Genomic DNA, 26,604 nt, shown 5'->3' with positions numbered 1-26,604 from the left:
ATGGAAAAAAACCGACTGCGGAAGAACAGATGACTGGTTAAAGAAACTTTGTTACATGTACACAATGGAATATTATGAAGCTGTTAGAAAAGATGAAGTTATGAAATTTTCATATAAGTGGATCAACATGGAAAGTATCATGTTAAGTGAACTGGGTCACAAAGAGAGGGAAAGACAGAGAAAGATTGCTCTCAGTTATGGAATATAAAGTAACAGAATGGGAAACTAATACCCAAGAATAGTAGAGATAAGTACCATCGGGATTACTTCACAGCTTAGAAGCCAGACTCACATGCTGGGGGAAAAGGCAACTCAGATAGAGAAGGGACCAACTGGTAAAGGGTGGTAGGATGGCCTGCTTGGATTGGGAGAAGCATGCTGAAAGTAGACTCTAGACCAAACATGATGACCACTTAATACCTCATTGCAAAGCACAACACCCAAAAGGAGAGAGAGTGCAAAATGGAATGCCCTGCCACAGAGGCAGAATAGGGTGAGGGGGACAGCGTGGTGTTTTGGGAGGGATCCTGGGACCATTGTTGGTGGAAAATGGGCACTGGTGGAGGGGGAGGTACTTGATCATTGTATGACTGAAACGTAACCACGAAAGTTTGTAAGTCTGTAACTGTGCCACATGGTGATTCATTCATAAAAAAAACATATAAAAGGTGGGGGAGAAGTGCTAAACAATTTCTCAAAGAGAGTATACAGATGGGAAATAAGTATATTAAAAGTACTCTTCATTAATTATCACCAGAGAAATATGAATCAAACAAAAAAGCCACTTCTTAGCATCTATTGTATGTCTATTGTATGGTTCCCAAGACTCTATTTTAAAAAGACTCTCACCCTTCTATGTTTATTGCAGAGCTATTTGCAATAGTAAACATGTGGAAACAAATCAATAACAGATGAGCGAATGTATATTCTCAATGTGATACTACTTGGCTATAAGAAAAGATTACATTGTGCAATTCCCTACTGTGTGGACAGAAATAGATGGTGTCCATGAAAGTGAATTTAGTCAGAGTGAGAAGGACTAGTCCATCTAGTACATGGGATGGGAAGAAACTTAAGATGGGAATAACAAATGTCCAATGGCATCAGACCCTGCAGGTTTACCTACAGATCTCAGGTTGTAGAGGGAAGAGGTGGGAAGGAGGGAATCTGTAGACGCAGTGGAGGGCTATTGGGACACTGGTGGTGGGGTGGCATTGCAGCTACTTATGCCTGAAGACTTATTAATAACAGTATTGTGAATCATGATGTGTTTATTAAAAAATCTTAGTCACCACATCTATAAATACAAAGTAATTTGAGAACAAGCCAGATCTATGCAAAATGAAGAGAATATCATAAAATTCTGTTCTCAATGATATTCTATGAGTAATTGCCTTTAACTTTTGTGCACATATGCAAATAAGAAAGAAAAATATCACTTACAAACAAGTGTGACAGAACTGAAGAGGAAGCTCAGTGCTGTGGAGACAGACTTATTTCTTTTTTTTATTTTACTTATTATTATTATTATATTTATTTATTTATTTATTTTTATTATTTTTTAATTTTTTAATTAGTCAGTTACAATGAGGGTACAGTTACAGATTCACACATTTTTGGGCTTGTTTTTCCCTCATGCAATGTTTGAGAGCCCATCTCTCCATAAGTGTTCATTCTCCACCACCAATGAACCCAGTATCTCTCCCACCTCCCCATCCCATCCTCCCCACCCCACCCTGCCTCTGTGGCAGGGCATTCCAATTTGATATCTCTCTTTTCTTTTGGGTGTGGTGGTTTCTAATAGGTTGAGTGGTCCTCTTGTTCAGTCTCTAGTCTTCTTTCAGCACGCATCTCCCTTCCTGCGCAGGATCTCCAATCCCATATTACTTGGTTTTCCCCTCTCTATCTGGGATCACTTTACCCCAGTGTGTGAGGCCAGCTTCCAAGCTATGAATCCAACCTCCTGGTATTATATACTACTATTCTTGGGTATTAGTCTCCTACTCTGTTGTTCTATATTCCACAGATGAGTGCAATCTTTCTATGTCTGTCCCTCTCTCTCTCTGGCTAATTTCACTTAGCATGATACTTTCCATGTTGATACACTTATATGCAAAGTTCATGACTTCATCCTTTCTAACAGCTGCATAGTATTCCTTTGTATAGATGTACCAAAGTTTCTTTAACCAGTCATCTGTTCTCAGGCAGTCCGGTTTTTTCCAGTTCCTGGCAATTGTAAACAGTGCTGCGATGAACAGACAAGTGAAGATGTCATTTCGACTATACTTTTTTGTTTCTCTACGATATATTCCCAGAATTCGTATTGCTGGATCAAATGGAATCTCGATTTCTAATTTTTTGAGAAGCGTCCATATTGTTTTCCAAAGGGGCTGGACCAGTCAGCATTCCCACCAGCAGTGTAGAAGGGTCACTTTCTCCCCACATCCTCTCCAACAGTGGTTGCTTTTGTTCTTTTGGATGTGTGCCATTCTCTGTGGTGTGAGGCGGTATCTCATGGTTGTTTTGATTTGCATCTCCCTGATGATTAGTGATGCAGAGCATTTTTTCATGTGCCTTTTGGCCATTCATATCTCTTCCTTGGAAAAGTTTCTGTTCATTTCTTCGCCCCATTTTCTGATGGGGTTGGATGTTTTCTTCTTGTAAATTTCAACCAGTGTTTTATATACTCTTGATATCAACCCTTTATCAGATGGGTATTGGGTGAATATCCTTTCCCATTCTGTAGATTGTCTTTGTATTCTGGTCACTGTGTCTTTTGCGGTGCAGAAGCTTTTTAGTTTAATATAGTCCCATTTGTTTATCTCAGTTTCTACTTGATTGCTTAGTTCTGTGTCATCTTTGAAGATACCTTTAGCTTCAATATCGTGAAGGGTTTTGCCTACCTTGTCTTCAATGTACCTTATGGATTGTGGTCTGATGTTGAAGTCTTTAATCCATTTTGATCTGATTTTTGTGCATGGTGTCAGGTCGAGGTCTAAGTCCATTCTTTTGCATGTCGTTGTCCAGTTATGACAGCACCATTTGTTGAAAAGGCTTTCCTTGCTCCACTTCACATTTCTTGCCGCCTTATCAAAGATTAGATGATCATACATTTGGGGTTGTGTGTAGGGATATTCCGCTCTTTTCCATTGGTCTGCGGGTCTGCCTTTGTTCCAGTACCATGCTGTTTTAATTATTACCGCTTTGTAGTAAAGTTTAAGGTTGGAGAGGGTGATGCCTCCCATCATCTTTTCCCCAAGAATTGTTTTTGCTATCCGTGGGCATTTATCGTTCCATTTGAATTTCAGGAGTGCTTGATCCATTTCTTTGAAGAATGCCATGGGTATCCTTATAGGGATCGCGTTAAATCTGTATAATGCTTTGGGGAGTATTGCCATTTTAACAATGTTGATTCTCACTATCCATGAGCAGGGTATATGTTTCCATTTCCTCGTGTCCTCTTATATTTAATGGATTAGCGTTTTATAGTTTTCTTTGTAGAGGTTCTTTACTTCTTTAGTAAAGCTGATTCCAAGGTAATACCTTGATATTCTGGGACACTATTGTGAAAAAAGGGATTGCTTTTTTCATGTCCCTTTCATCTTTCTCATTGTTTGCATATAGGAAGGCCATGAATTTTTGGGTATTGATTTTATAGCCTGCGACTTTACTGTACAGGTCAATTGTTTCTAAGAGTTTCTTACTAGAGTTTTTAGGCTTCTCTAGATATAGTATCATATCGTCTGCGAATAGTGAGAGCTTGATTTCTTCCTTTCATTTCCGAATGCCCTTAATATCTTTTTCTTGCCTAATGGCTATTGCTAGTAATTCCAGTACTATATTAAAGAGAAGTGGTGAGAGTGGGCATACTTGTCTTGTTCCCGATCTTAGAGGAAAGGCCCTTAGTTTTTTTCCATTGATGATAATGCTTGCCATAGGTTCGTGGTAGATGGTTTTGAGGAAAGTTCCTCCAAAACTCATTTTGGTGAGATTTTTCATCATGAACAGATGTTGGATCTTGTCAAATGCTTTCTCTGCATCTATTGATATGATCATCTTTATTTTTGTTGATATGATGGATTATGTTGATTGATTTCCTAATGTTAAACCATCCTTGCACGCCCGGGATGAATCCCACTTGGTCATGGTGTATGATGTTTTTGATGAGTTTTTGGGTTCTATTGCTAGTATTTTGTTGAGGATCTTCGCATAAGTGCTCATCAGGGGTATTGGTCTATAGTTTTCTTTGTTAGTGGTGTCTTTGTTTGCTTTTGGTATTAGGGAGATATGTGCCCCATAGAAATTGTTTGGGAGGATTCCTGTCTTCTCAATTTCCTGGAAAAACTTGAGGAGAACTGGCAACAAGTCTTTTTAAATGTTTGGAAGAATTCTCCAGTGAATCCATCTGGACCTGCGCTTTTGTTTTTGGAAAGATATTTGATTACAGTTTTGATTTCCTTGATTTTTATGGGCCTATTCCGGTATTTCAAGTCTTCTTGGTTCAGTCTTGGGAGATTGTAGGAATCAAGGAATTCATCCACTTCTTTTAGGTTCTCTTGTTTTGTGGCATAGAGACTTCAAAGTAGTCTCTGATGATCTTTTGAATCTCCTTGGTTTCTGTTGTGATGTCCCCCTTTTTCATTTCTGATTCGGTTTATTAGGGTTTTCTCTCTCTCTTTCTTTGTGAGTCTTGCTAGCAGTTTATCAATCTTATTCATTTGCTCAAAGAACCAGATCTTTGTTTCATTGATCTTTCGGATTGTTTTTCAGGTTTCCATATCATTAATTTCGGCTCTAAGTTTTGTTATTTCTTTCCTTCGATCTGGTTTGGTTTCCTTTTGCTGGTCCTCTTCTAAGATCTTGAGCTGTGAAGTTAAGCTATCTATATAGGCTCTTTCTCCCTTCCTGAGGAAAGCATGCAGAGTTATAAATTTTCCCCTGAACACAGCTTTAGCTGAGTCCCATAGGTTCTGGTAACTTGTGTCTTCATTCTCATTTGTTTCGAGGTATTTTTTTATTTCTTCCTTGATTTCCTTCGTGACCCACTCATTGTGCAATAGTGAGTTGTTTAATTTCCAAGTGTTTGATTTGGTTCCCCGCGTCTGTGTGTGATTAACTTCCATCTTCAGTGCATCATGGTCTGAAAAGAGAGTTGCTACAATTTCTATCTTCCCGATTCTATTAAGGTATAATTTGTGACCCAAAACGTGGTCTATTTTGGAAAATATTCCATGTGCGCTGGAAAAGAATGTGTATTCTTTCTTTTGGGGATGTATAGCCCTGTATAGGTCTATTAGCCCCGTCTCCTCCATTTCTTCCTTCAGAGCCATTGATTCCTTGCTGAGTGTTGTTCTTGTCGATCTAACCAGAGGTGAAAAGGCAGTGTTGAAATCTCCAACTACTATCGTGGTGCTAGTTATATCCTCCTTCAATTCTGTTAGGAGTTCTTTTAAGTATTTAGCTGGTCGTTCACTAGGTGCGTATATGTTTAAGAGTGTGATTTCTTCCTGTTTTACATATCCCTTGATGGATAGAAAATGACCTTCGCTGTCCCTTCTGATCTTTTTCAGTCTGAAATCTATGTTGTCAGATACTAGTATGGCCACCCCTACTTTTTTGAGGAGTTGTTTGCTTGTAGGATTGTTTACCATCCTTTGATTTTGAGTCTGTGTTTGTTCTAACTATTCAGATGTGTTTCTTGTAGGTAGAGAAAGTTTTGTTTAGTTTCTGAATGCATTTTGCCACTCTGTGCCTCTTTATCGGTGCATTTAGACCGTTAACATTAAGAGAAATTATTGTCATAGGATTTTGTGCCATTTTTTGTAGGGTTTGTTGTTCTTGTAGGGTTTTTCCTTGTCTAATAGTAGCCCTTTGAGTCCTTCTTTTAAGTTTGGTCTTGAGTCTATGAAGTTTCTGAGCTTTTGCTTCTCCGTGAAATAGTGTATGGTTCCTTCAAGTTTAACTGAGAGTTTAGCCGGGTAGAGTATTCTTGGTGAGGCATTCATTTCATTAAGTTTTTTCACTATATCCCACCATTGTCTTCGGGCTTGGAAGGTTTCTTCTGATAGGTCTGCTGTGAAACTAAGGGGTGCTCCTTTGTGTATGATTTCCTTCTTTGATCTTTCTGCTTGCAGTATTGTGTCTCTATCCACGGCATCCATCATTCTGACTATGATATGCCTTGGGGAATTTTTATTTGGGTCCCTTTTAGCTGGCACCCCTTGGACTTTTTGGATCTGGATGCCTGCATTCTCTAAAAAAATTTCTAGAGCAATGATGGAAATTTCTTAGCAATGATGTCTATAATTGTGTTTTTTTAGTTGGGATTGGTTCCCTGTGCTTCTGGTACTCCAATGATTCGTATGTTGTTTCTCTTGAGGTCATCCCCTAAGTCTCTAATTCATTTTAGAGCCATCTTGAGGTCTTTTGCCATTATTTGTTGTTGCCTATATGTTTTCTGCAGCTCGTTTTCAAGCTCACTGATTCTGTCTTCGGCTGTAGTCATTCTACTATTGAGGGCTCCTGTCGAGTTTTGTATTTCATCTACTAATTCTTTTAATCGTTTCACTTCTGTTTGTAGCTTTGAAATTTCTGCTCTCATTTCTTCCTGGATTGTCTTGGTGGACCGTTCCAATGTTGTATCCATATCCTCCCTTAATTTATTGAATGTTCGTTACATAGTTGCTTTGAGTTCGTCAACCATCCTCACGATTTCCTCTCTGAATTCGTTACCTGAGAGGAGGTTGTATTTCTGGGAAGTCACTGCTGAGGTTACTGAGATCCTCCCTTCCATCTCTCCTGGCGGTGGGGATTTTCGCTGTTTCTTCATGGTGTTATGTGCTTTACTGTCAGGCGCTCTCCTAAGCTTGAGAGGAGCCAAAATTGAAGACTTGGGCTATGATCTTTTACAAAGGACCTTATGTGCAGCTTGATGTGTTCACTGATAGTTTTTGTGAAATTAGGATAGGATAGGCTAGTTGACTATTAACATACAGTGACAAAGATGACCAGGGTATTCTTCAGAGGAATAGATTGTATTTATTATGTCAAAAGCACATTGCATGGGTTGGGAGAAATAACTGCAGCCACTCTGGAAGGAGGCAACGCCCCCTTTCGAGGACACGCCCCCTTACCTGAGGACACGCCCCTAACAATCTGAGCAAGAGGAGGAGGGGATCAGGGCAGATGGCAAGGTGACTGAGAGGCAAGAGGCAGGTCTGTCGGCTTCAGAGCCAAAATACCCGGGCAGGGGGCCATCTCTTTTCCTTTTTGAAAGTTGAATTATCATGAGATACATAGTTACACAACTATTCATGATAGGGTTTCAGTCATACAATGTTCTGACACTCACCCTTCCATGAGAGTTCATATCCCCCTTCCAATATCCCCAGTTTCCCTCCGACAACACACTTTCCGCCCCCTCCCTCTTATTTTGACAATATAGTGTGGAATACAGGTACTAGAGGTTATCATATATGGCCTTTTACCTACTTTCAGCATAAGGGTCTTATCTAGAGTGAGCATTTCCAATATCATTGTCATAATGGTACCTTCTCTATACCAAATGCCTTCTCCTAGCACTTGAGCTGGGCTTCCAACTGTAAACAAATTTTACTGGCTCTTTTTTTAACTGTCATTGAGTATTAGTCTCGTACTGTGTTTTTTTACATCTCACACAAGAGTGCAAACATTATATATCTGTTCCTCTTCTTCTGACTCATTTTACTCAACATGAAACTCTCCATGTCCATCCATTTATAAGTAAATTTTATGTCTTCATTTTGCCTAACAGCTGCATAGTATTCTACTGTGTATATGTAACATAGTTTCTTTGAACAGTTGGACACACTCAGACATGCAGAACCTCGAGAAGGTTCCACATGGATTGAGAACAGAACAAGGGACTAGCATTGGTAGTAGCTGATGCGAAGATGTACATAAAATATTTTCTTAAGAAAGTGACTATTTTTCCCCGCTTCATTCAATCTCGATTTTCTCTTTCCCTGCTGCTCAACTCAAAATCCATACAACACATGGTGTTTGGGAGTTGTGTTTGGGAGCTGTGTTTGGGCACTAGTTTTAGGGTTACCTATAGAGCCTGCCTGACATCAGTTGGCACATGGACAAAGAAAGAGGTGAGTTCAAGCAAAGAGACACAGACATATGTAGTGAGGCAAAATCACTTTATTAGCTAAGTGACTGGAGGTGCTGGGGGACTTTAGTTGTCAGCCATGGTCTGCTCAATCCAGTCCACGTAGTTGCACACACGGGTGTAGACTCCGGGCTTGTTCTTCTGGGCACAGCCATAGCCCCAGGACACGACTCCCTGGAGCTCACCATTGCACACCACGGGGCCACCAGAGTCACCCTGGCAGGAAGAGGGACATGTTAATAAAGAGACACCCTGGCAGGGAGAATCTTCAACGCCCTTTGGCTTAGTCCTGGGACTCCTCCATCTCCAGGAGGCTTTTACTTGTTTCATACAGAAAGATGATGTGCCACACAGAATAGCTTGTCCTCCCATCAGGGGACATGCTCGGCATACCCCTCTGCCACCCAAGACTCGGTCCACACCCTCTCCCAGTGAGTGGGCAATAGACCTGAGCAGGGAAGGGGAAGTACCTGGCAGGAGTCCTTGCCTCCCTCCAGGAAGCCAGCGCAGACCATGTTGTCGGTGATCTGTCCAGGGTAGGAAGCCTCACACTGCTCCTGGCTCAGCAGGGGAGCATCCAGGCACTGCAGCAGTGCAGGGTTGTTGACTGGGGGCAGGAAGAGATGGGTGAGGAAGTGCATGAGGCTAGTACTGCAGGAACTAGCTCTGAGAGCACCAAAAGGACTTGCAAAGGTGAGCCCCGACAAGGAACAGTGGACCCGTGCTACACAATAAATGAACACTGGTGAACCCTTGCAAGAGAAGATCACGCAAAAGCTGTGTGTCTTGACTTTGGGGTCAGTTAAGTGAGATTCTACACCACATGGGTCCCAGGGCACTGCCTTGCAGAGCGTGGGTTCATGGCATTATTTTCAGGTTTTAAGCAACAGTGTCAAACACTCAGGTACGTTGGCTCTGTAGGACGTGGGCTCAGAGGGAAGCAAGAGAGTAAGGCTGAGAGGACCCCACTCACCTCCGTTGCTCAGGGTGTTGCCCCAGCCAGAGATGAGACACTGGGTGCCAGCGGGGGCGCAGGAGCTGGGCAGGGAGACGGCAGCCACGCGGCTGCTGAGGACAGCAGGGGCAGAGAGCTTGATGAGCATGATGTCATTGTCCAGGGTCCAGCTGCTGAAGCGGGGGTGACGGATGACCTTGACGGCGTTGATGAACTGCTCGTTGCCCTCCTGGACCTTGATGTTGTGCTCACCCAGACGCACCTGGATGCGGCTGCACGGAGGGGGGAGAGTGAGAGGGTCGCGGCCCCTTCCTGCCTCTGCTTCTCCCTGTGCCCAGCTGTGTGATGACACTCAAGTAGAAACAGGTGCTGGCAACATGAGTAACCCTAGGAGCTTGCTCCTGCACCTGGGAGGTGAAGGGGTAGTATGGGAAGTGACCCCTCAGCGGTCTTTTCCTTTCCCTGTTCCACCTTACTCCCCACACTCCACTGCCCAGAGGAGCTGCTGCAGGAGCCAGCCTGCTCCCTTGCCCTCTGCCAAGGTTAAGCGTGACCTTCGCTCTGCCCTGTCCTCCATAATTGGTCACTCTGCAGATACAGAGCCCGGGGATGGAGCCCAACCTAGCAATACCCCTTCTACCTTCAGAAACACAGTTCTTACTCCTACCCAGTCTATTCCATGGAACCTCAGAGGATGTGGGGGAGATATATTAGATTTTTCACCCTCCACATTCTTGACTCTGCAGATGAGTGTGCGGTTCTTTGTCCCAGTACAGGTGAGTGTGTGATAGGGAACATATGACTGTGTGACCTTGAACAGGTTCATGTATGGTCTTGGTTTAATTGCTTTGGATCAGGGAATGATCCCAGTTCTGTCTGTCCCAGTGCATGCCAAGGAACAGAGGGAGATAAACCCACAGCTATCAACTCTACCTGAAAAATCCATCACTACATAAGCACAGAACACAGCTACCTGGTCCAGAATATTTCCCACATGACTTCATTATGTGGCTGTTAAAGGTTTTTGTGGGAGCTCTGCCTGCTTTCCCTATAAGCCTCCACTTAGCACCCCTGTATTTTATTTGTGATTTTCCCACCCACTGCTCATTTATTGTCACTTGGCCTGTTGTGTTAATCAGTGTAATTTTCTCTCTTCTTCCCCCTCGCCCCCATCTAGAAACGTGCCTACAGTTCAAGACTGCTCCCCCATCATGACCCCATCTGTTTTCACCCTCACCTCAGCCTCCCCTGTAAGGACCAGCTCTCAGCGGCCCGTGGTGGCTTAGCAGTGGGAAGCATCACTTACGACTTGTAGCAGTGAGCAGCGGACACCACCCACTGGTCGTTGATGAGGGAACCACCGCAGAAGTGGTAGCCAGCGTTCAGTGACACCTGGTAGGGAACGGAGTTCTCCTGGCAGGTGTATCCCCCGACGATCTTGTCATCGTCATTAGAGGGGAAAGCGACTGAGTGGAGACAGGAGGGGAGAAGGAATGAGTAGGATGTGGGGGCATGCTGAGGCCCTCCCTGTGGCTGGATCGTGCTCATTGGGATTGCTTCCTGGGCACAGAGAGGACAGATAGGTAAGCATCTCCCCTCCCCTGACCAGTGGCTCTTTCTGCAATGAGTCCACTTAGGTATGAGGCAGCTTGCCAGATTTCTGGGTACCCTATAGACTCTGGGTCTGATTGCCCCCAAAGTACCAGAACATAGGAAGCACACTTAGCCATCAATGCACAGTTTGATCACTGTGGGAGAGAAGCGTTGTCACCCCTTCATGTTATCTTCCTCCTCATCCCTGACTGTTACATCTCCTCTTTTAGCCTCAGGTAGTTAAGATGTTTCTTCTAGTTTGAACCCAGGATATAACCAGATTCTTTATTGGTAGAAGGTCGTTAAGGTATTGTTCAACTCTCTTTTGAAGTCAGAAGAAAACCGCTGTTTTAAAGGGGTTGTTTTTAAGGACATTTTACATAATTCAGGTGGTACCAGAATGGTAAACCATAAATTTAACTGCACACTGGAAATCTGAATTCAGCTTAAGGAATGTATGCATAGACAATTCTACAAGTCTTTCTGTCTAAAGTTTTTTTAAAAAAAGACTATGAAATATGAGTTTTTCATTTTCCCCAGTACATCACAAATGCAGAGTGGATATAGTCAACCAATCCGCTGTAGATATTCAAAAACTGAGCCTACCTTTAAGAGAGTTTTCATTTCATAATGAAAAGTTTTCTCCCTACCTCTTCCCTGCCCTGTTGAGAATAATCAACCAAACACTCCAAATGGTTGGTTAGGATATTTGGTGGGAACAGTCAGAATTTAAGAGACTTAAAGAAACCCCAAGAAGAGAAGGATAGAGAGACAACCTAGAGGTCAGTCAGGAGAAGCAGCCAGAACGGTGCAACAGGCATTCTGCCTCTGAAGGAGAAGCAGGTGAAGTCTGGGGCAGTGCTCGCAACTCACCGGCAGCTCCCACGAAGGCGAGAATCAGCAGAGGATTCATGGTGGCAGAATGTCGGGGAGAGGGTGGCCGGGAGCCTTTATACCTCCCCGGGATTGAGCGCTGCACCGCCCCCTGCCAGTACCCCTCAGGTGTCCCCTTCCCAAGGTCTTGCATCAGCTCTGCTGCATTTGGTGACTCTTGGGACATGACCTTTAAATGTCATGGGAACTCACCTCCTGAGCGCAGAGAGCAAGGTATCCCTCAGATAGGAAATAGTAATAAGCAGTGCCCTTATCAGTGATTTATATTCCCCAATGTCCACAATAGTTAGTGTCAGGGGCTCTGTCTTAGGCTATGTGAGGGGATTCTTACTCTTGCCATCACTGTGCTCTTATATGTGGCGCTTGGTTATTTTTTCTGCCAGCCGCCCCCGAGGTGAAGCTAAGGGGAGGTTGCACAGGGTAAGCGCTTAGTCAAAATGTGATGGGGACTCAAGAGGTAAGGCCTCACACTACTCCCATCATGGAGACCCCTTGCTCCTCCTACTCGGGTCTGGTTACACTATTTCCCGTCATAGGCTAACCTCACAGCTGACCCGGAGTGGGAGAGGGGGTGTCAGGGTGCCGTGTCCCTGGGAAATGAGCCCAGAGCCTATTCTACCAAGGGGACCTTAATCTCTCAGCTAAGGGGGAGAAGTTGAGCCGGTCCGTCTCTGGGACTTGGTCAGGAACTCCCTCTTCAGGAGGCAGAATTGGTCCAAGGCGATAATAATGAACAGCAACCGTTCTTCTGGTAGCCGAGTCGATCTGCGACTTAATAAAAGAGGTTAAGCGACTAAAGGCCCAAGGGCCAAAGGATAGTAGTAGTAGGAGACCCACGAGGGGTCCCAAAAGACTAGGCAGTAACGTGGACAGCCAGGGTGAAGTGGAAAACCAATTTTGATGCCATGACTCCTGTTTATCTCTAGCCCTTTTTCTTCCTTCCAGGCTCCTTTTGACTTTTTCAATGCTATCCTGTACTAGACCTGTCTTGTCTGCATCAAAACAGCATTCCTCTTTAAGGGCCACACAGAGTCCGCCCTCTTGTAAAAAAACCAAATCCAAACCTCTGCGGTTTTGTAAGACTACTTCAGAGAGGGAAGTTAAAGAGTCCTTTAAATCTTGCAGCCCTTTCTGCAGTTCCTGAATGTCTCTGTCTACAACCTGGCTGAGTTGATTGTACTGCTGTTTGGAAGCAGCTAGGGAGGCAATGCCAGTGCCAGCGCCTGTAGCGCCTAGTCCTAAGACAACAGCTAGGGTTATTGCTGTGAGTTGTTCTCTTTTGTGGTGGGGTAAGACTGCCCCTTTTTCCCCCAAAATTGAGAAAATCCTCAGGTTCATGAATGGAGAGCCTGGGAAACAGGTGGACCAGGACACAGTAGTCTCTGGTGCCCAAGAAGGCACTGGTCTCGACATGAGTGGTAAGGCCAGCAGAGCAGGCAAAGTAAGACTCAGGCAGGGCCGAGACATAGGTGAAAGAGGCGTCCACGTGCTGGGAGACATTACAAATGTCCTGCAATTCAAAAGGAGGGAGCATTCCGGGTCCTAGAAGACAAAGACCTGCACCGTGGACCTGACCTAAGGTAAGGCCGTGGTCCTCATCTGGGGCCCATCTCAAGGTTGCGGGGTCGTTGGTGTATAAGACCTGAGCAAAGATTGCAACACCCTCATAAAGGGGGGGGTTTGGGGAAAAGCAAACCCAGCATTGGTCGTATCGGGCTGAATGGGTAGCAAGAAGGGCCTCGACAGATGCATTCACCATTTCCAGACTCAGCTCAGAGGAGGAAGGGCTCCCTTCAGGAAGTGTGGGGCGAAAGTATGTAGGCTCGGCTACTGTTGGTAGGGCGTACACCGGAGGGGGAGAGGGGTGTGGGTGTTCTCTGGAAGGGGTGTGAAGGGCTGGGTTAGGCCCGATATCTGCTTTATGTAGGCTGGGAAGCTCTTTAAGAAGACGGATACTAAAAAGCAGACCACAGTCCCTATAGGACATGTAGAGGCGCAGTCCCCATTGCAGGTCTCGAGAACTAAGCCAATCATGTTGTCTGCCACTGGCTGTGAAAGAAATGACAATGGGGTGACACCAGCCACGGGCGGGGCTCCAGTGGTCACATGGGGTTCCGGGGAATCCGCCTGAAATCGCATTTGGCTTGCCCTGGGAGGGGCTATAGCCTGGGGAGCGTTTTACAGTGATGAAGTCCCGGGAGGAGGAGGGGTTCCAGTACATAGTGCCGGTGGTTTCGCAACCCCAAGAGGCACAAAAATAGTCAGAGGCTTGGCTGCATTTATGTGAGAGTGAGCGGTCTTGATGGGGGCCTGGACACACATAAAAGTCAGTGTGAGTAAGTTCTGCTCGCCTAGCATAGTTAAAACAGCCAGGTAAGTGGTTGTAATTATCCCAAATGTTAGGGGCCCTATCCACGGGCCAGAAATATTCATGGGTGCCCCAGTCAAAGCTGGCTCCTAGGGCCAGCTGACACAGGTCCACTCTAAGCTCGGGCCAGTGGGGTTGAGTGCCAGTGGAAGAGGAGGCGCAGACAGTATCGCCTGCTTAGACTGAGGCGGAAGCTGGCGACGCCCAGGCAAAAAATAGTCAAGTCCATAAAAACAGCATTCGAGGCAGGTCCATGATGTCTCCTGTAAGAGAGCAGAAAAGTCTATCTCAGGGGTGGTTTCCCCTGGTTCAATAATATAATTTAACTAGTCTTGCAAGGAGTCACTTGACTCCTGAGGTTTGTTATATAATTTTACCAATCTCCCAGGGAGCCATCTAGCGCCCTGATTTTTGTTGTCATATACACAGACATGTCCTTTTCCCCAATTGAGGGCAGGGTCAGGGCCATGCCACGAACGGTGGCAGGGTCTTTCCAGAGTATTTGGGCATAATTATCCTTAGAGGAGGGGTGCCACAGGCCATCGGCTGCCAAGCGACCGGCGACCGGCATCATCCAGTGTAAGGAAATTCAGGACGAACAGGGCATGAGAAAGCAAGAGGCGAGAATTGCCCTTGAAGGTGTACAATGTCTCCTGAGCCTGCAGCTTTAGGAGAGTGTTTTTGAGTGTCTGGTGGGCATGTTCAACAATGCCTTGACCCTGGGGATTGTATGGAATGCCAGTGACATGTTTAATTCTCAACCGAGCACAAAAGTCTTTGAATTTTTGGCTTGTATAACCAGGACCATTATCAGTCTTAATAATCTTGGGCTGCCCCATTATTGCAAAAGTAGACAGCATGTGGGTGATCACATGTTTTGTAGCTTCTCCTGCTAGTGCTTAAGGGGAAAGGAATCCGCTAAAGGTATCAATAGTAACATGAACATATTTAAGCTTGCCAAAGGTGGGGATATGAGTAACATCCATCTGCCAGAGTTCACCAGGGTAAGCCCCCTGGGATTGACGCCATAGTGAAGTTCGGGCATGAAAGGTAGGCAGGTCTTGCAGCCTTTAACTATAAGCCGGGCTTGCTCCCTAGGAATGCCAAACATCTGGCGTAATGTGGAGGAATTTAAATGATGAAGGGCATGGGCCTCCTGCGCGTCCTTGAGTGGATCAGGAGTTAGTGCTAGAGCAACAAGGCGCGTGGCTTTATCTGCCAAATCATTGCCCTGTGACAAAGGTCCAGGTAAATCAGAGTGTGCACGAATGTGCCCAACAAAGAAAGGGTGGGACCGACAAGGGATGCATTTCTGAATGTCAAAAAACAACTGGAAAGTAGCAGAGGATGGTTGAATGGAAGGAACCGTTTCCAAAACAGTTAATGATCTAACAACATACTGGCTGTCTGAGAACAGATTAAATGCTTGTAAAGGAAACATTTGAAAAACTTTAAGAGCTGCAAACAATCCCACTAACTGAGCAGAGGAAAAGTGAGTTTTGATGGGATATATGCCCTACCATGGACGAAGTAAGCAGCTATCCCATTTTGTGAGCCATCAATAAACAAGGTTAGGGCCCCAGGGATGGGTCTCGAGACGGTGTTTTTGGATATAATAAAGGGGGTAGTCTTAAGAAATTGTAAAAGCTTGTCCCTGGGCAGGTGTCTGTCAAACTGTCTCTGATAGCTAGACAACAATACTGCCCAGTCGTCATGACGGCTCTGTAGCCATCCAATTTGTTCTTTAGAATAAGGGGTGATAATCACGTCAGGGTCACGCCCAAAATATCTGACGGCAGTTTTTAGTCCAGAGAAGATCAATTGTCCCACTAGCAGAGGATAAGGAGGCAGAACCTTGGAAAAGGACGCAGGCATATGAATCCACATAAGGGGTTGTTTTTCCTGCCACAGCAGGCCAGAAGTCGAGTAAGGGGATGTGAAAATAATGAGGTATAGGACTTTGGAAGGGTGAAAATAGCCACAACTCTGTTGTGCAATGGCGGTTTCAACCAGTTTCAGGCCTTCCTCAGCCTCTACAGAGAGGGACCGAGGTGAAGTAGGATCTGGGTCGCCGCAGAGTATGTTAAATAAAGGTTTAAGTTCCCCAGTAGGTAATTTTAAGTAAGCTCAAAGCCAATTTATATCCCCTAATAATTTTTGAAAATCATTTAGGGAGGTGAGAGAAGACCGTCTGATCTGAATTTTCTTTGGGTGTATGACGGAGGGGTCAAGCTGGAAACCCAAAAAGAGGAACATATACTGAGTCTGGATTTTGTCCGGGGTGATAGTAATGCCGCGGTTTTGAAGGGCTAAAACTATTTCTTGCACAACCTGCTGCACTTCTGCAGTGGAAGCTGCGGCAATCAGTAAATCATCCATGTCATGAATAATATATGCAGAGGGAAAAAGCACCCTAAAGGGATCAATAGTTTGGGCTACATAGCGCTGGCAAAGAGTAGGGCTATTAGCCATGCCTTGCGGGAGGACCTTCCACTGAAAGCGAGGGTTGGGTCCTATATGGTTAGTAATTGGGACCGAAAAGGCGAAGGGTTTGAAATCCTTGGGGTGTAGGGGAATGGAGAAAAAGCAATTTTTTATGTCTATGATTATTTTTTGAAATCCTGAGGGGATAGCAACCGGAGTTGGGAGTCCAGTTTGTAGCGCACCCATAGGTTGCATGGTCTAATTTACACTCCTAAGGTCTTACAACAACCTCCAAGTCCCGTTTTTTTTTTTTGATTACGAATATGGGGGTATTCCAAGGGGAAGTAGAGGGTTCAAGGTGGCCTAAGCATAATTGCTCCTGCACCAGCTCACAGGCTGCCTTGACCTTTTCTAGGGGCATGGACCACTGATCAATCCAGACGGGTTCATCAGATTTCCAAGAGATTTTGTCAGCCTGGAGTGCAGGGGAATGGGTGGATCCAGGAAAAATCTTTAAAAACTCCCAAGCTGACATCTGAGATTAACCCCTTACAACCCTAAGCTAAGTAGTTTTAAAAATTTTAGTTATCAGGGTCTTGGAGATCAAATAAAACACAGGTACAATAAGTTTTTCAACCAATTTTGCAACTCTAGAAAATAATATTTTAAACTGAAGAAATACACTTTGAACTTGTTTTCATAGATCACAATTATTTCAACTCACAAGATTCTCTAGGTCAAATAATTCTAATGCAGTGCAGATACAAATATATACATTGGTATAATAGCATAAGACCTTTGGACCATCAATTTTTGTGAAACACGGTAAAACCTTCTTTGACTTAATTTTGATAGTTTTTGTACTTTAGTTCAAATCATGAGCTTTCTAACTTTAACAATTCTACAATACAAACATGCTTTCAAACACAGAAAGAGCCCTTTGGGTGTATATATATATATATATACATACATACACATACATACACATACATATATATATACATACACACATACATACACATATACATACATATACATATTTTAACCAAACCTAGATAATAGCATAGAAAAAAATTTTGGACTGTCAGTTTATGGAAACATAAGAAACCTTTGTTTATTTTGAGGGTTTCTGTACTTTTGTTGCTTAAAAAACAGCTAAATTCCTCATTAAAATTGGCTGAGGCTTGTAAGATAAAGCCTTGCACTTTCTGAATTCTTCTTTCACTTTTTAGTTTTCTGGCTCTAGTTCTGTAGCTTTTTCTAGATAGTACAGATACTGGAATTCAAAAGAATTTCAACTGTTAATAACTATTAATGTTCTTCCAATAAGAAATTTAGATTAAAACTTTCAATTTCGTTGTAGGCGCCACATTCTAATTAGAAATCTTTGTTTAAACCTGATCTAAGAAGTTCCAAAGATACCTAGATCTTTTAAATTGCTGGGCTTCATATCACTCTGATCTCTCTAGATTTTGTTTGCCCAGGTCTTAAGAATTACTGACTTCAAACTAGCTCTAACACTAGAGTGTTCCACAGACAGACAGACAGACAGACAATAAATTCACTAAAAATTAGTTCACTAAAAACACCACACATACATGTGCACATGTCTGTAGTTGATCTCTCGATCTGACCCTTCAGAAACGGCAGGGAGAAAACTGACAGACTGAGATAGGAAGGAGCAGTCCCCAAGGCAAAGTTAAGCCCTGTCGGCCGATTGGGAATATTGCTCCCTGTTTCCCTGCCTGACCAGCCAGTCTCCTGCTTATCAAAAATGGGTCAAGAAAGCGCTTTTGTTGATATAAGCCAGCAAAACCTCTTCAAAATTGTTGAAACCTAAGGTGGTCAGATGCTAGCATTTTTCTTTCTTGGTCAAGACTAGTTCTGAGGCGGGGAACTAGTATCTTCTTATCAGACTTGGGGACACAGAAATGAAAACACAGGACAAAGGGATTCAACCTTCCACCAGTGACTGTCTTCACTGGGAGGCTGTTTCTGCCAACTCGACAGAAATGAGAACACAGAAAGGAAAGGGTCACTGGTAGGCTGTTTCTCTAACTCCAAGGAAATGAACAAGAAAGGGGGGGGGACAGGGACACTCATAACAAACCACTCAGATGCATGTCTGGCCGGTGAGGAACTTAGCCATAGTGGATCAGCCTGAGAGGTGACTTGTGGCCGGTGTCTAAACCAGCACCACCCTAGACCATATGTTCCTCGTGGAATCGCAGACAGTGCAATCGGACTCCGTAACCTTAAAGGGATCTTAAGGATGCCAAGTCGTGGAGCCACAGACTCGGTACAAGGACGAGGACGTCCAAGACTGCACAATCACTCACACACACACACACACACACACACACACACACACACACAAAAGACAAGGGAATTCAAGCCTTTCTGCCAGTGACCGTTTCGTCTTTATATTAATGAGCATCAATATAACTAAAAAATTTTACCAGATCTTATTTCTTAACCCGTACTCCTCTTTCCCTGAATGAATTTTTGAGCTCCTTAATAAAGCTCTGGTCCTTAAATAATGAATGGCCCATGCTGAATGGGACGGCATATGAATAGATATACCTTTTATGTCCCCCACCTACGAAGGTCGCTCGGGCAGCACTGATCCTTCGGGGGCCTTCACCTTTGCTGGTGCCGTCCGGTAGTTGGCCATGCTTCAGGTCCCTGCTGAGGGCGCCACTTGTCCCGTCCCGCGGGACCAAGTTATTCCAGGGTCTGAAGAGGTGCTACATGAAATAGCAAGGGTGAGAAAGAAGAGGGAGACCAAGCAAGGAACTGTTGTCAAGGTCTCGTTTATTGAAGGAAAGTTTACAGAATATATAGGCTGAGGGGCAAGGCTTTTGCGAGGGGGCCAGGGTGGATCACGCGGGGCATTCACGGGGCACTTGCGTAAGGGGGATCAGCAGACTGGAACATGCTACGCCTGTCATCTTTGTGGGTCTCGCCCTAGGTACGGGATGTCTGTTTCATAATACAATACCTTGGTGGGCACTCCCTGTCTGGGGAAATGGCTAGGTTCTCCTTTTCCCAGGGTCCCGGTCCCCCACATCGCAAGAGTCGCCAAATACAGCAGAGCTGATGCAAGACCTTGGGAAGGGGACAGTTGAGAGGCTCTGGCAGGGGGAGGTGCAGCGCCTCATCCCGGGGAGATATAAAGGCTCCCAGACATCCTCTCCCCGACACTCTGCCACCATGAATCCTCTGCTGATTCTCGCCTTCGTGGGAGCTGCCGGTGAGTTGCGAGCACTGCCCCAGACTTCACCTGCTTCTCCTTCAGAGGCAGAATGCCTGTTCCACTGTTCTGGCGGCTTCTCCTGCCTGACCTCTAGGTTGTCTCTCTATCCTTCTCTTCTGGGGATTCTTTAAGTCTCTTAAATTCTGCCTCTTCCCACCAAAAATCCTAACCAACCATTTGGAGTGTTTGGTTGATCATTCTTAACAGGGCAGGAAAGAGGTAGGGAGAAAACTTTTCATTATGAAATGAAAACTCTCTTAAAGGTAGGCTCAGTTTTTGAATATCTACAGTGGATGGATTGACTATATCCACTCTGCATTTGTGATGTACTAAGGAAAATGGAAAAACTCATATTTCATAGTCTTTTTTTAAAAACTTCAGACAGAAAGACTTGAAGAATTGTCTATGCATACATTCCTTAAGCTGAACTCAGATCCCCAGTGTGCAGTTAAATTTATGGTTTACCATTCAAGTACCAACTGAATTATGTAAAGTGTTCTTTAAAACATTTTAAACAATGTCCTTAAAACAACCCCTTAAAAACAGGGGTTGTCTCCTGACTTCAATAGAGAGTTGAACAATACTATAAAGAACTTCTACCAAAGAAGAATCTGTTTATATCCTGGGTTCAAACTACAAGAAACATCTTAACTACCTGAGGCTAAAAGAGAAGACATAACAGTCAGGGATGAGGAGGAAGATAGCATGAAGAGGTGAGAATGCTACTCTCCCAGTGTAATCAAACTTTGCATTGATGGCTAAGTGTGCTTCATATGTTCTGGTACTTTGGGGGCAGTAAGACCCAGAGTCTATAGGGTACCTGGAAAGCTGGTAAGCTGCCTCATACTTAAGTGTACTCATTACAGAAAGAAACGCTGGGCAGGGGAGGAGAGATGCTTACCTATCTGTCCTCTCTGTGCCCAGGAAGCAATCCCAATGAGCACGATCCAGCCACAGGGAGGGCCTCAGCACCCCCCCACATCCTATTCATCCTTTCTCCCCTCTGTCTCCACTCAGTTCCTTTCCCCTCTAAGGACAAGATCGTCGGGGGATACACCTGCCAGGAGAACTCCGTTCCCTACCAGGTGTCCCTGAACTCCGGCTACCACTTCTGCGGTGGTGCCCTCATCAACGACCAGTGGGTGGTGTCCGCTGCTCACTGCTACAAGTCGTAAGTGATGCTCCCCACTGCTAAGCCACCAGGGGACCCTGAGAGCTGGTCCTTACAGGGGAGGTTGAGGTGAGGGTGAGAGCAGATGGGGTCAATGAGGGGGGAGCAGTTGTGAACTGTAGTCAACTTTTTAGATGGGGATGGGGCGAGGGGGGGAAGAAGAGAGAAAATTAGGAGGATTAACACAACAGGCCAAGTGACAATAAACCAGCAGTGGGTGGGAAAATCATAAATAAAATACAGGGGTGCAAAGTGAGGCTTATAGGGTAAGCAGGCAATGCTCCCACAAGGAATCTTTTACAGCCACACAATGAGGGCATGTGGCAAATGTTCTGGCCTAGGCAGCTGCGTTCTGTGTGAACGCAATTATAGATTTTTAAGGTTAAGCAGTTGATAACTGGGTTTGTCTCCCTATGCTACTTGGCGATACACATAGGCAGGCAGAATTGGGATCATTCCCTGGTTCACAGAACCCAAACCAACACCACACACCCACCTGTTCTAGGTCACAAAGTCATCTATTCCGTATCACACACTCACCTGTACTGGGTCAAGGAACCGGACACTCATCTTCAGAGTCAAGAGTGTGGAGGGTGAAAAATCTAATATATCTCCCCCACATCCTCTGAGGTTCCATGGAATAGACTGGGTAGGAGTAAGAACTGTGTTTCTGAATGTAGAAGGGGTATTGCTAGGTTGGGCTTCATCCCCGGGCTCTGTATCTGCAGAGTGACCAATTATGGAGGACAGGGCAGAGCGAAGGTCACGCTTAACCTTGGCAGAGGGCAAGGGAGCAGGCTGGCTCCTGCAGCAGCTCCTCTGGGCAGTGCATTGTGGGGAGTAAGGTGGAACAGGGAAAGAAAAAGCCCATTGAGGGGTCACCTCCCATAATACCCCTTCACCTCCCAGGTGCAGGAGCAACCTTCTAGGGTTACTCATGTTGCCAGCACCCATTTCTACTTGAGTGTCATCACAAATCCGGGCACAGGGAGCTGCAGAGGCGGGAAGGGTCCACGACAAGCTCACTGTGCTCTCTCCACACAGCCGCATGCAGGTGCGTCTGGGCGAGCACAACATCAAGGTCCAGGAGGGCAATGAGCAGTTCATCAACTCCGTCAAGGTCATCCGCCACCCCCGCTTCAGCAGCTGGACCCTGGACAATGACATCATGCTCATCAAGCTCTCTGCCCCTGCCGTCCTCAGCAGCCGCGTGGCTGCCGTCTCCCTGCCCAGCTCCTGTGCCCCCGCTGGCACCCAGTGTCTCATCTCTGGCTGGGGCAGAACCCTGCCCTACGGAGGTGAGTGGGGTCCTCTCAGCCTTACTCTCCTGCTTCCCTCTGAGCCCACGTCCTACAGAGCCAACGTACCTGAGTGTTTGGCACTGTTGCTTAAAACCTGTTAATAACGTCATGAACCCAAGCTCTGCAAGGCAGTGCTCTGGGACCCATGTGGTGTAGAATCTCACTGAACTGACCCCAAAGTCAGGACACACAGCTCTTGCATGATCTTCTCTTGCAAGGGGTCACCAGTGCTTATTTATTGTGTAGCACCGGTCCACTGTTCCTTGTTGGACTCATCTTTCCAAGTCCTTTTGGTGCTCTCAGAGCTAGTTCCTGCAGTACTAGCCTCATGCACTTCCTCTCCCATCTCTTCCTGCCCCCAGTCAACAACTCTGCACTGCTGCAGTGCCTGGATGCTCCCCTGCTGAGCCAGGAGCAGTGTGAGGCTTCCTACCCTGGACAGATCACCGACAACATGGTCTGCGCTGGCTTCCTGGAGGGAGGCAAGGACTCCTGCCAGGTACTTCCCCTTCCCTGCTCTGGTCTACTGCCCACTCACTGGGAGAGGGTGTGGACCCAGTCTCGGGTGGCAGAGGGGGATGCCGAGCATGTCCCCTGAAGGGAGGACAAGCTATTCTGTGTGGCACATCATCTTTCTGTATGAAACATGTAAAAGCCTCCTGGAGATGGATGAGTCCCAGGACTAAGACAAAGGGTGTTGAAGATTTCCCTGGAGGTTGTTTCCTTATTAACATGTCCCTCTTCCTGCCAGGGTGACTCTGGTGGCCCCGTGGTATGCAATGGTGAGCTCCAGGGAGTCGTGTCCTGGGGCTATGGCTGTGCCCAGAAGAACAAGCCTGGAGTCTACACCCGTGTGTGCAACTTCGTGGACTGGATTGAGCAGACCATGGCTGACAACTAAAGTCCCCCAGCACCTCCAATCACTTAGCTAATAAAGTGATTTTGCATCACTACCTATGTCTGGGCCTCTTTGCTTGAACTCACCTCTTTCTTTGTCCATGTGCCAACTGATGTCAGACAGGTTCTAGAGGTGACCAGAAAACTAGTGGCCAGACACAGCTCCCAAACACAACTCCCAAACACCATGTGTTGCATGGATTTTGAGTTGAGCAGCAGGGAAAGGAGAATTGAGATTGAAGGAAGTGGGACAAGATAGTCATTTTCTTAAGAAAATGTTTTATGAACATTCTTCACATCAGGTACTACCAATGCTAGTCCCTTGTTCTGTTCTCAATCTATGTGGAACTTTTTCGAGGTTCTGTATGTTTGGGTGTGTCCAATTGCTCAAAGACACTATGTTACATATACAGAGTGGAATACTATGCAGCTGTTAGAAAAATGAAGACATAAAATTTACTTATAAATGGATGACATGGAGAATATCATGCTGAGTACAATGAGTCAGGGGAGAGGAACAAACATAGAATGTTTGCACTCTTGTGTGGGATGTAAAAAACATGGTAGGACCAGGAGGTTGACTCTATGGCTTGGAAGCTGGCCTCACATTCTGGGGAGAGGGCAACTCAGATAGAGAAGGGAACACCAAGTAAAATGTGGTTGGAGGCCATGCGGGGGAAGAGTGATGTTTGCTGAATGTAGACTAGAGACTGAACACAATGGCCACTCAACACCTTTATTGCAAACCACAACACCTAATTAGAGAGAGAGAACAAAAGGGAATACCCTGCCACAGTGGCAGGGTGTGGTGGGGGAAAATGGGATTGGGGGTGTGGGAGGGATGCTGGGTTTATTGGTTGTGGAGAAAGTGCAGTGGTGAAGGGATCGGTTCTCGAAATTTGCATGAGGGAAACATAAGCACGAAAATGTATAAATCTGTAACTGTACCGTCACTGTGACTCACTAATTAAAAAATAAATAATTTTTAAAAAATTTTTAAAAATACATTGTACGGGACTAATACTCAATGACAGTCGAAACAAGGGCCAGGAAAATTGTTTTACAGTTGGAAGCCCAGCTCAAGTGCTGGGAGAAGGCATTTGGTATAGAGAAGCGACCATTATGACAATGATAATGGAAATGCTCACTATGGATAAGACCCTTATGCTGTAAGTAGGAAAAGGGCCATGTATGATAACCTCTCAGTACCTGTATTGCACTCTGTAGTGTGAAAATAAGAGGGGGATGGAAAGGTTGTTGTCGGAGGGAAACTGGGGATATTGGAGGGGGGATATGAACTCTCATGGTGGGGTGAGTGTCAGAACATTGTATGACTGAAACCCTATCATGAATAGTTGTGTAATTATGTATCTCATGATAATCAAACTTGAAAAAGAGAAAAGAAATAAGTCTGTCTCCACAGCATTGAGCTTCCTCTTCACTTCTGTCACACTGGTTTGTTAGTGATGTTTTTCTTTCCTATTTGCATATGTGCACAAAAGTTAAAGGCAATTACTCATAGAATATCATTGAGAACAGAATTTTATGATATTCTCTTCATTTTGCATAGATCTGGCTTGTTCTCAAAATACTTTATATTTATAGATGTGGTGACTAAGATTTTTTAATAAACACATCATGATTCACAATACTGTTATTAATGAGTCTTCAGGCATAAGTAGCTGCAATGCCACCCCACCACCAGTGTCCCAATAGCCCTCCACTGTGTCTACAGGTTCCCTCCTTCCCACCTCTTCCCTCTACAGTAGGTAGAGGGAAGATCAGTAGGTAAACCTGCAGGGTCTGATGCCATTGGACATTTGTTATTCCCATCTTAAGTTTCTTCCCATCCCATGTACTAGATGGACTAGTCCTTCTCACTCTGACTAAATTCACTTTGATGGACACCATCTAGTTCTGTCCACACAGTAGGGAATTGCACAATGTAATCTTTTCTTATAGCCAAGTAGTATCACATTGAGAATATACATTCGCTCATCTGTTATTGATTTGTTTCCACATATTGACTATTGTAAATAGCTCTGCAATAAACATAGAAGGGTGAGAGTCTTTTTAAAATAGAGTCTTGGGAACCATACAATAGACATACAATAGATGCCAAGAAGAGGCTTTGTTGTTTTTGATTTATATTTCTCTGGTGATAATTAATGAAGAGTACTTTTAATATACTTATTGCCCATCTGTATACTCTCTTTGAGAAATTGTTTAGCACTTCTCCCCCACCTTTTGTATGTTTTTTTTTATGAATGAATCACCATGTGGCACAGTTACAGACTTACAAACTTTCATGGTTACGTTTCAGTCATACAATGATCAAGTACCTCCCCCTCCACCAGTGCCCATTTTCCTCCAACAATGGTCCCAGGATCCCTCCACAAACCCCACCCTGCCCCCCTCACATTACTCTTACTCTGTGGCAGGGCATTCCCCTTTGCTCTCTCTCTCCTTTTGGGTGTTGTGCTTTGCAATGAGGTATTAAGTGGTCATCATGTTTGGTCTAGAGTCTACTTTCAGCATGCTTCTCCCAACCCAAGTGGGCCATCCTACCACCCTTTACCAGTTGGTCCCTTCTCTATCTGAGTTGCCTTTTCACTCAGCATGTGAGTCTGGCTTCTAAGCTGTAAAGTAATCCCCATGGTACTTATCTCTACAATTCTTGGGTTGTTAGTCTCCCATTCTGTTACTTTATATTCCACAACTGAGAGAGCAATATTTCTATGTCTGTCCCTCTCTTTCTGACTCAGTTCACTTAACATGATGCTTTCCATGTTGATCCACCTATATGAAAATTTCATAACTTCATCTTTTCTAACAGCTTCATAATATTCCATTGTGAACATGTAACAAAGTTTCTTTAACCAGTCATCTATTCTTGGGCAGTCGGGTTTTTTCCAAATTCTGGCCATTGTAAATAGTGCTGCAATGAACATACAAGTGAAGATGTCATTTCTACTATACATTTTTTTGCCTCTCTGGGATATATTCCCAGAATTAGTATTGCTGGGTCCATTTGACTAAACACGGTTGATTTTGTTCTTTTGGATGTGGGCCATTCTCTGTGGTGTGAGATAATATCTCATTGATTTTTTGATCTGCATCTTCCTGTTGATTAGTGATGAAGAGAATTTTTTATGTGCCTTTTGGCCATTCAGATTTCTTCTTTGAGAAAGTTTCTGTTCATTTCATCACCCCATTTTCTGATGGTTAGATGTTTTCTTCTTGTAGAGTTCAACCAGAGCCTTGTAAATAGTTGATATCAACCCCTTATCAGGTGGGTTTTGGGTGAATATCTTTCTCCTTCAGTGGATAGTCTTTGCATTCCTGTCACTGTATCTTTGAGGTTCAGATGCTTCTCAGTTTAAGGTAGTCCTATTTGTTTATCTCTGTTACTACTTGCTTGGTCAGTGGAGTGTCATCTTTAAAGATAACTTCAGTTTCAATGTCTTGGAGGGTTTTGCTGACCTTGTTTTCGATATCCCATATGGATTCTGGTCTGATATTGAGGTCATTAATCCATTTTGATCTGACTTTTCTGCATGGTGTTAGGTGGAGGTCTAAGCCCATTTTCTTTT

General features: G+C 44.7%; 2 protein-coding genes and 1 gene segment (V, D, J or C); 1 reads left to right on the top strand and 2 right to left on the bottom strand.

The window, feature by feature from the left end:
* LOC101537989 (T cell receptor beta constant 2-like) overlaps positions 1-26,604 on the bottom strand; it is a 150,192-nt gene that overhangs the window by 63,111 nt on the left and 60,477 nt on the right.
* LOC101548309 (anionic trypsin-like) lies at positions 8,173-11,613 on the bottom strand. The gene is made up of 5 exons (XM_004608210.2): positions 11,574-11,613; positions 10,414-10,573; positions 9,126-9,379; positions 8,623-8,759; positions 8,173-8,368 (listed from the first exon to the last, which is right to left on the bottom strand). Exons 1-5 carry the CDS (start codon positions 11,611-11,613, stop codon positions 8,219-8,221), a joined length of 741 nt encoding a protein of 246 aa, XP_004608267.2. The 3' UTR covers positions 8,173-8,218.
* Positions 19,600-23,015, top strand: LOC129400854 (anionic trypsin-like). Its single transcript, XM_055123948.1, has 5 exons — positions 19,600-19,639; positions 20,660-20,813; positions 21,858-22,111; positions 22,477-22,613; positions 22,866-23,015. The coding sequence occupies exons 1-5, from the start codon at positions 19,600-19,602 to the stop codon at positions 23,013-23,015; spliced, it is 735 nt and encodes a 244-aa protein (XP_054979923.1).

This window comes from Sorex araneus, chromosome 1 (genome assembly GCF_027595985.1).
Source record: "Sorex araneus isolate mSorAra2 chromosome 1, mSorAra2.pri, whole genome shotgun sequence".
In the NCBI taxonomy this organism is placed as follows: Eukaryota; Metazoa; Chordata; class Mammalia; order Eulipotyphla; family Soricidae; genus Sorex; species Sorex araneus.
Note: the sequence above shows the minus strand (reverse complement) of the source record. Positions and strands in the feature narration are given on the sequence as shown.

What these genes read in the sequence shown, in the direction of transcription:
- LOC129400854 (XM_055123948.1), top strand. Translation starts at nt 19,600, where the DNA reads ATGAATCCTCTGCTGATTCTCGCCTTCGTGGGAGCTGCCG. An exon ending in GCTGCTCACTGCTACAAGTC is followed by an intron (nt 20,814 to 21,857) that starts GTAAGTGATGCT and finishes CTCTCCACACAG; the next exon opens with CCGCATGCAGGTGCGTCTGG. An exon ending in GAGGCAAGGACTCCTGCCAG is followed by an intron (nt 22,614 to 22,865) that starts GTACTTCCCCTT and finishes TCTTCCTGCCAG; the next exon opens with GGTGACTCTGGTGGCCCCGT.
- LOC101548309 (XM_004608210.2), bottom strand. Translation starts at nt 11,613, where the DNA reads ATGAATCCTCTGCTGATTCTCGCCTTCGTGGGAGCTGCCG. An exon ending in CGCCTTCGTGGGAGCTGCCG is followed by an intron (nt 10,574 to 11,573) that starts GTGAGTTGCGAG and finishes GTCTCCACTCAG; the next exon opens with TCGCTTTCCCCTCTAATGAC. An exon ending in GCTGCTCACTGCTACAAGTC is followed by an intron (nt 9,380 to 10,413) that starts GTAAGTGATGCT and finishes CCCTCCGTGCAG; the next exon opens with CCGCATCCAGGTGCGTCTGG.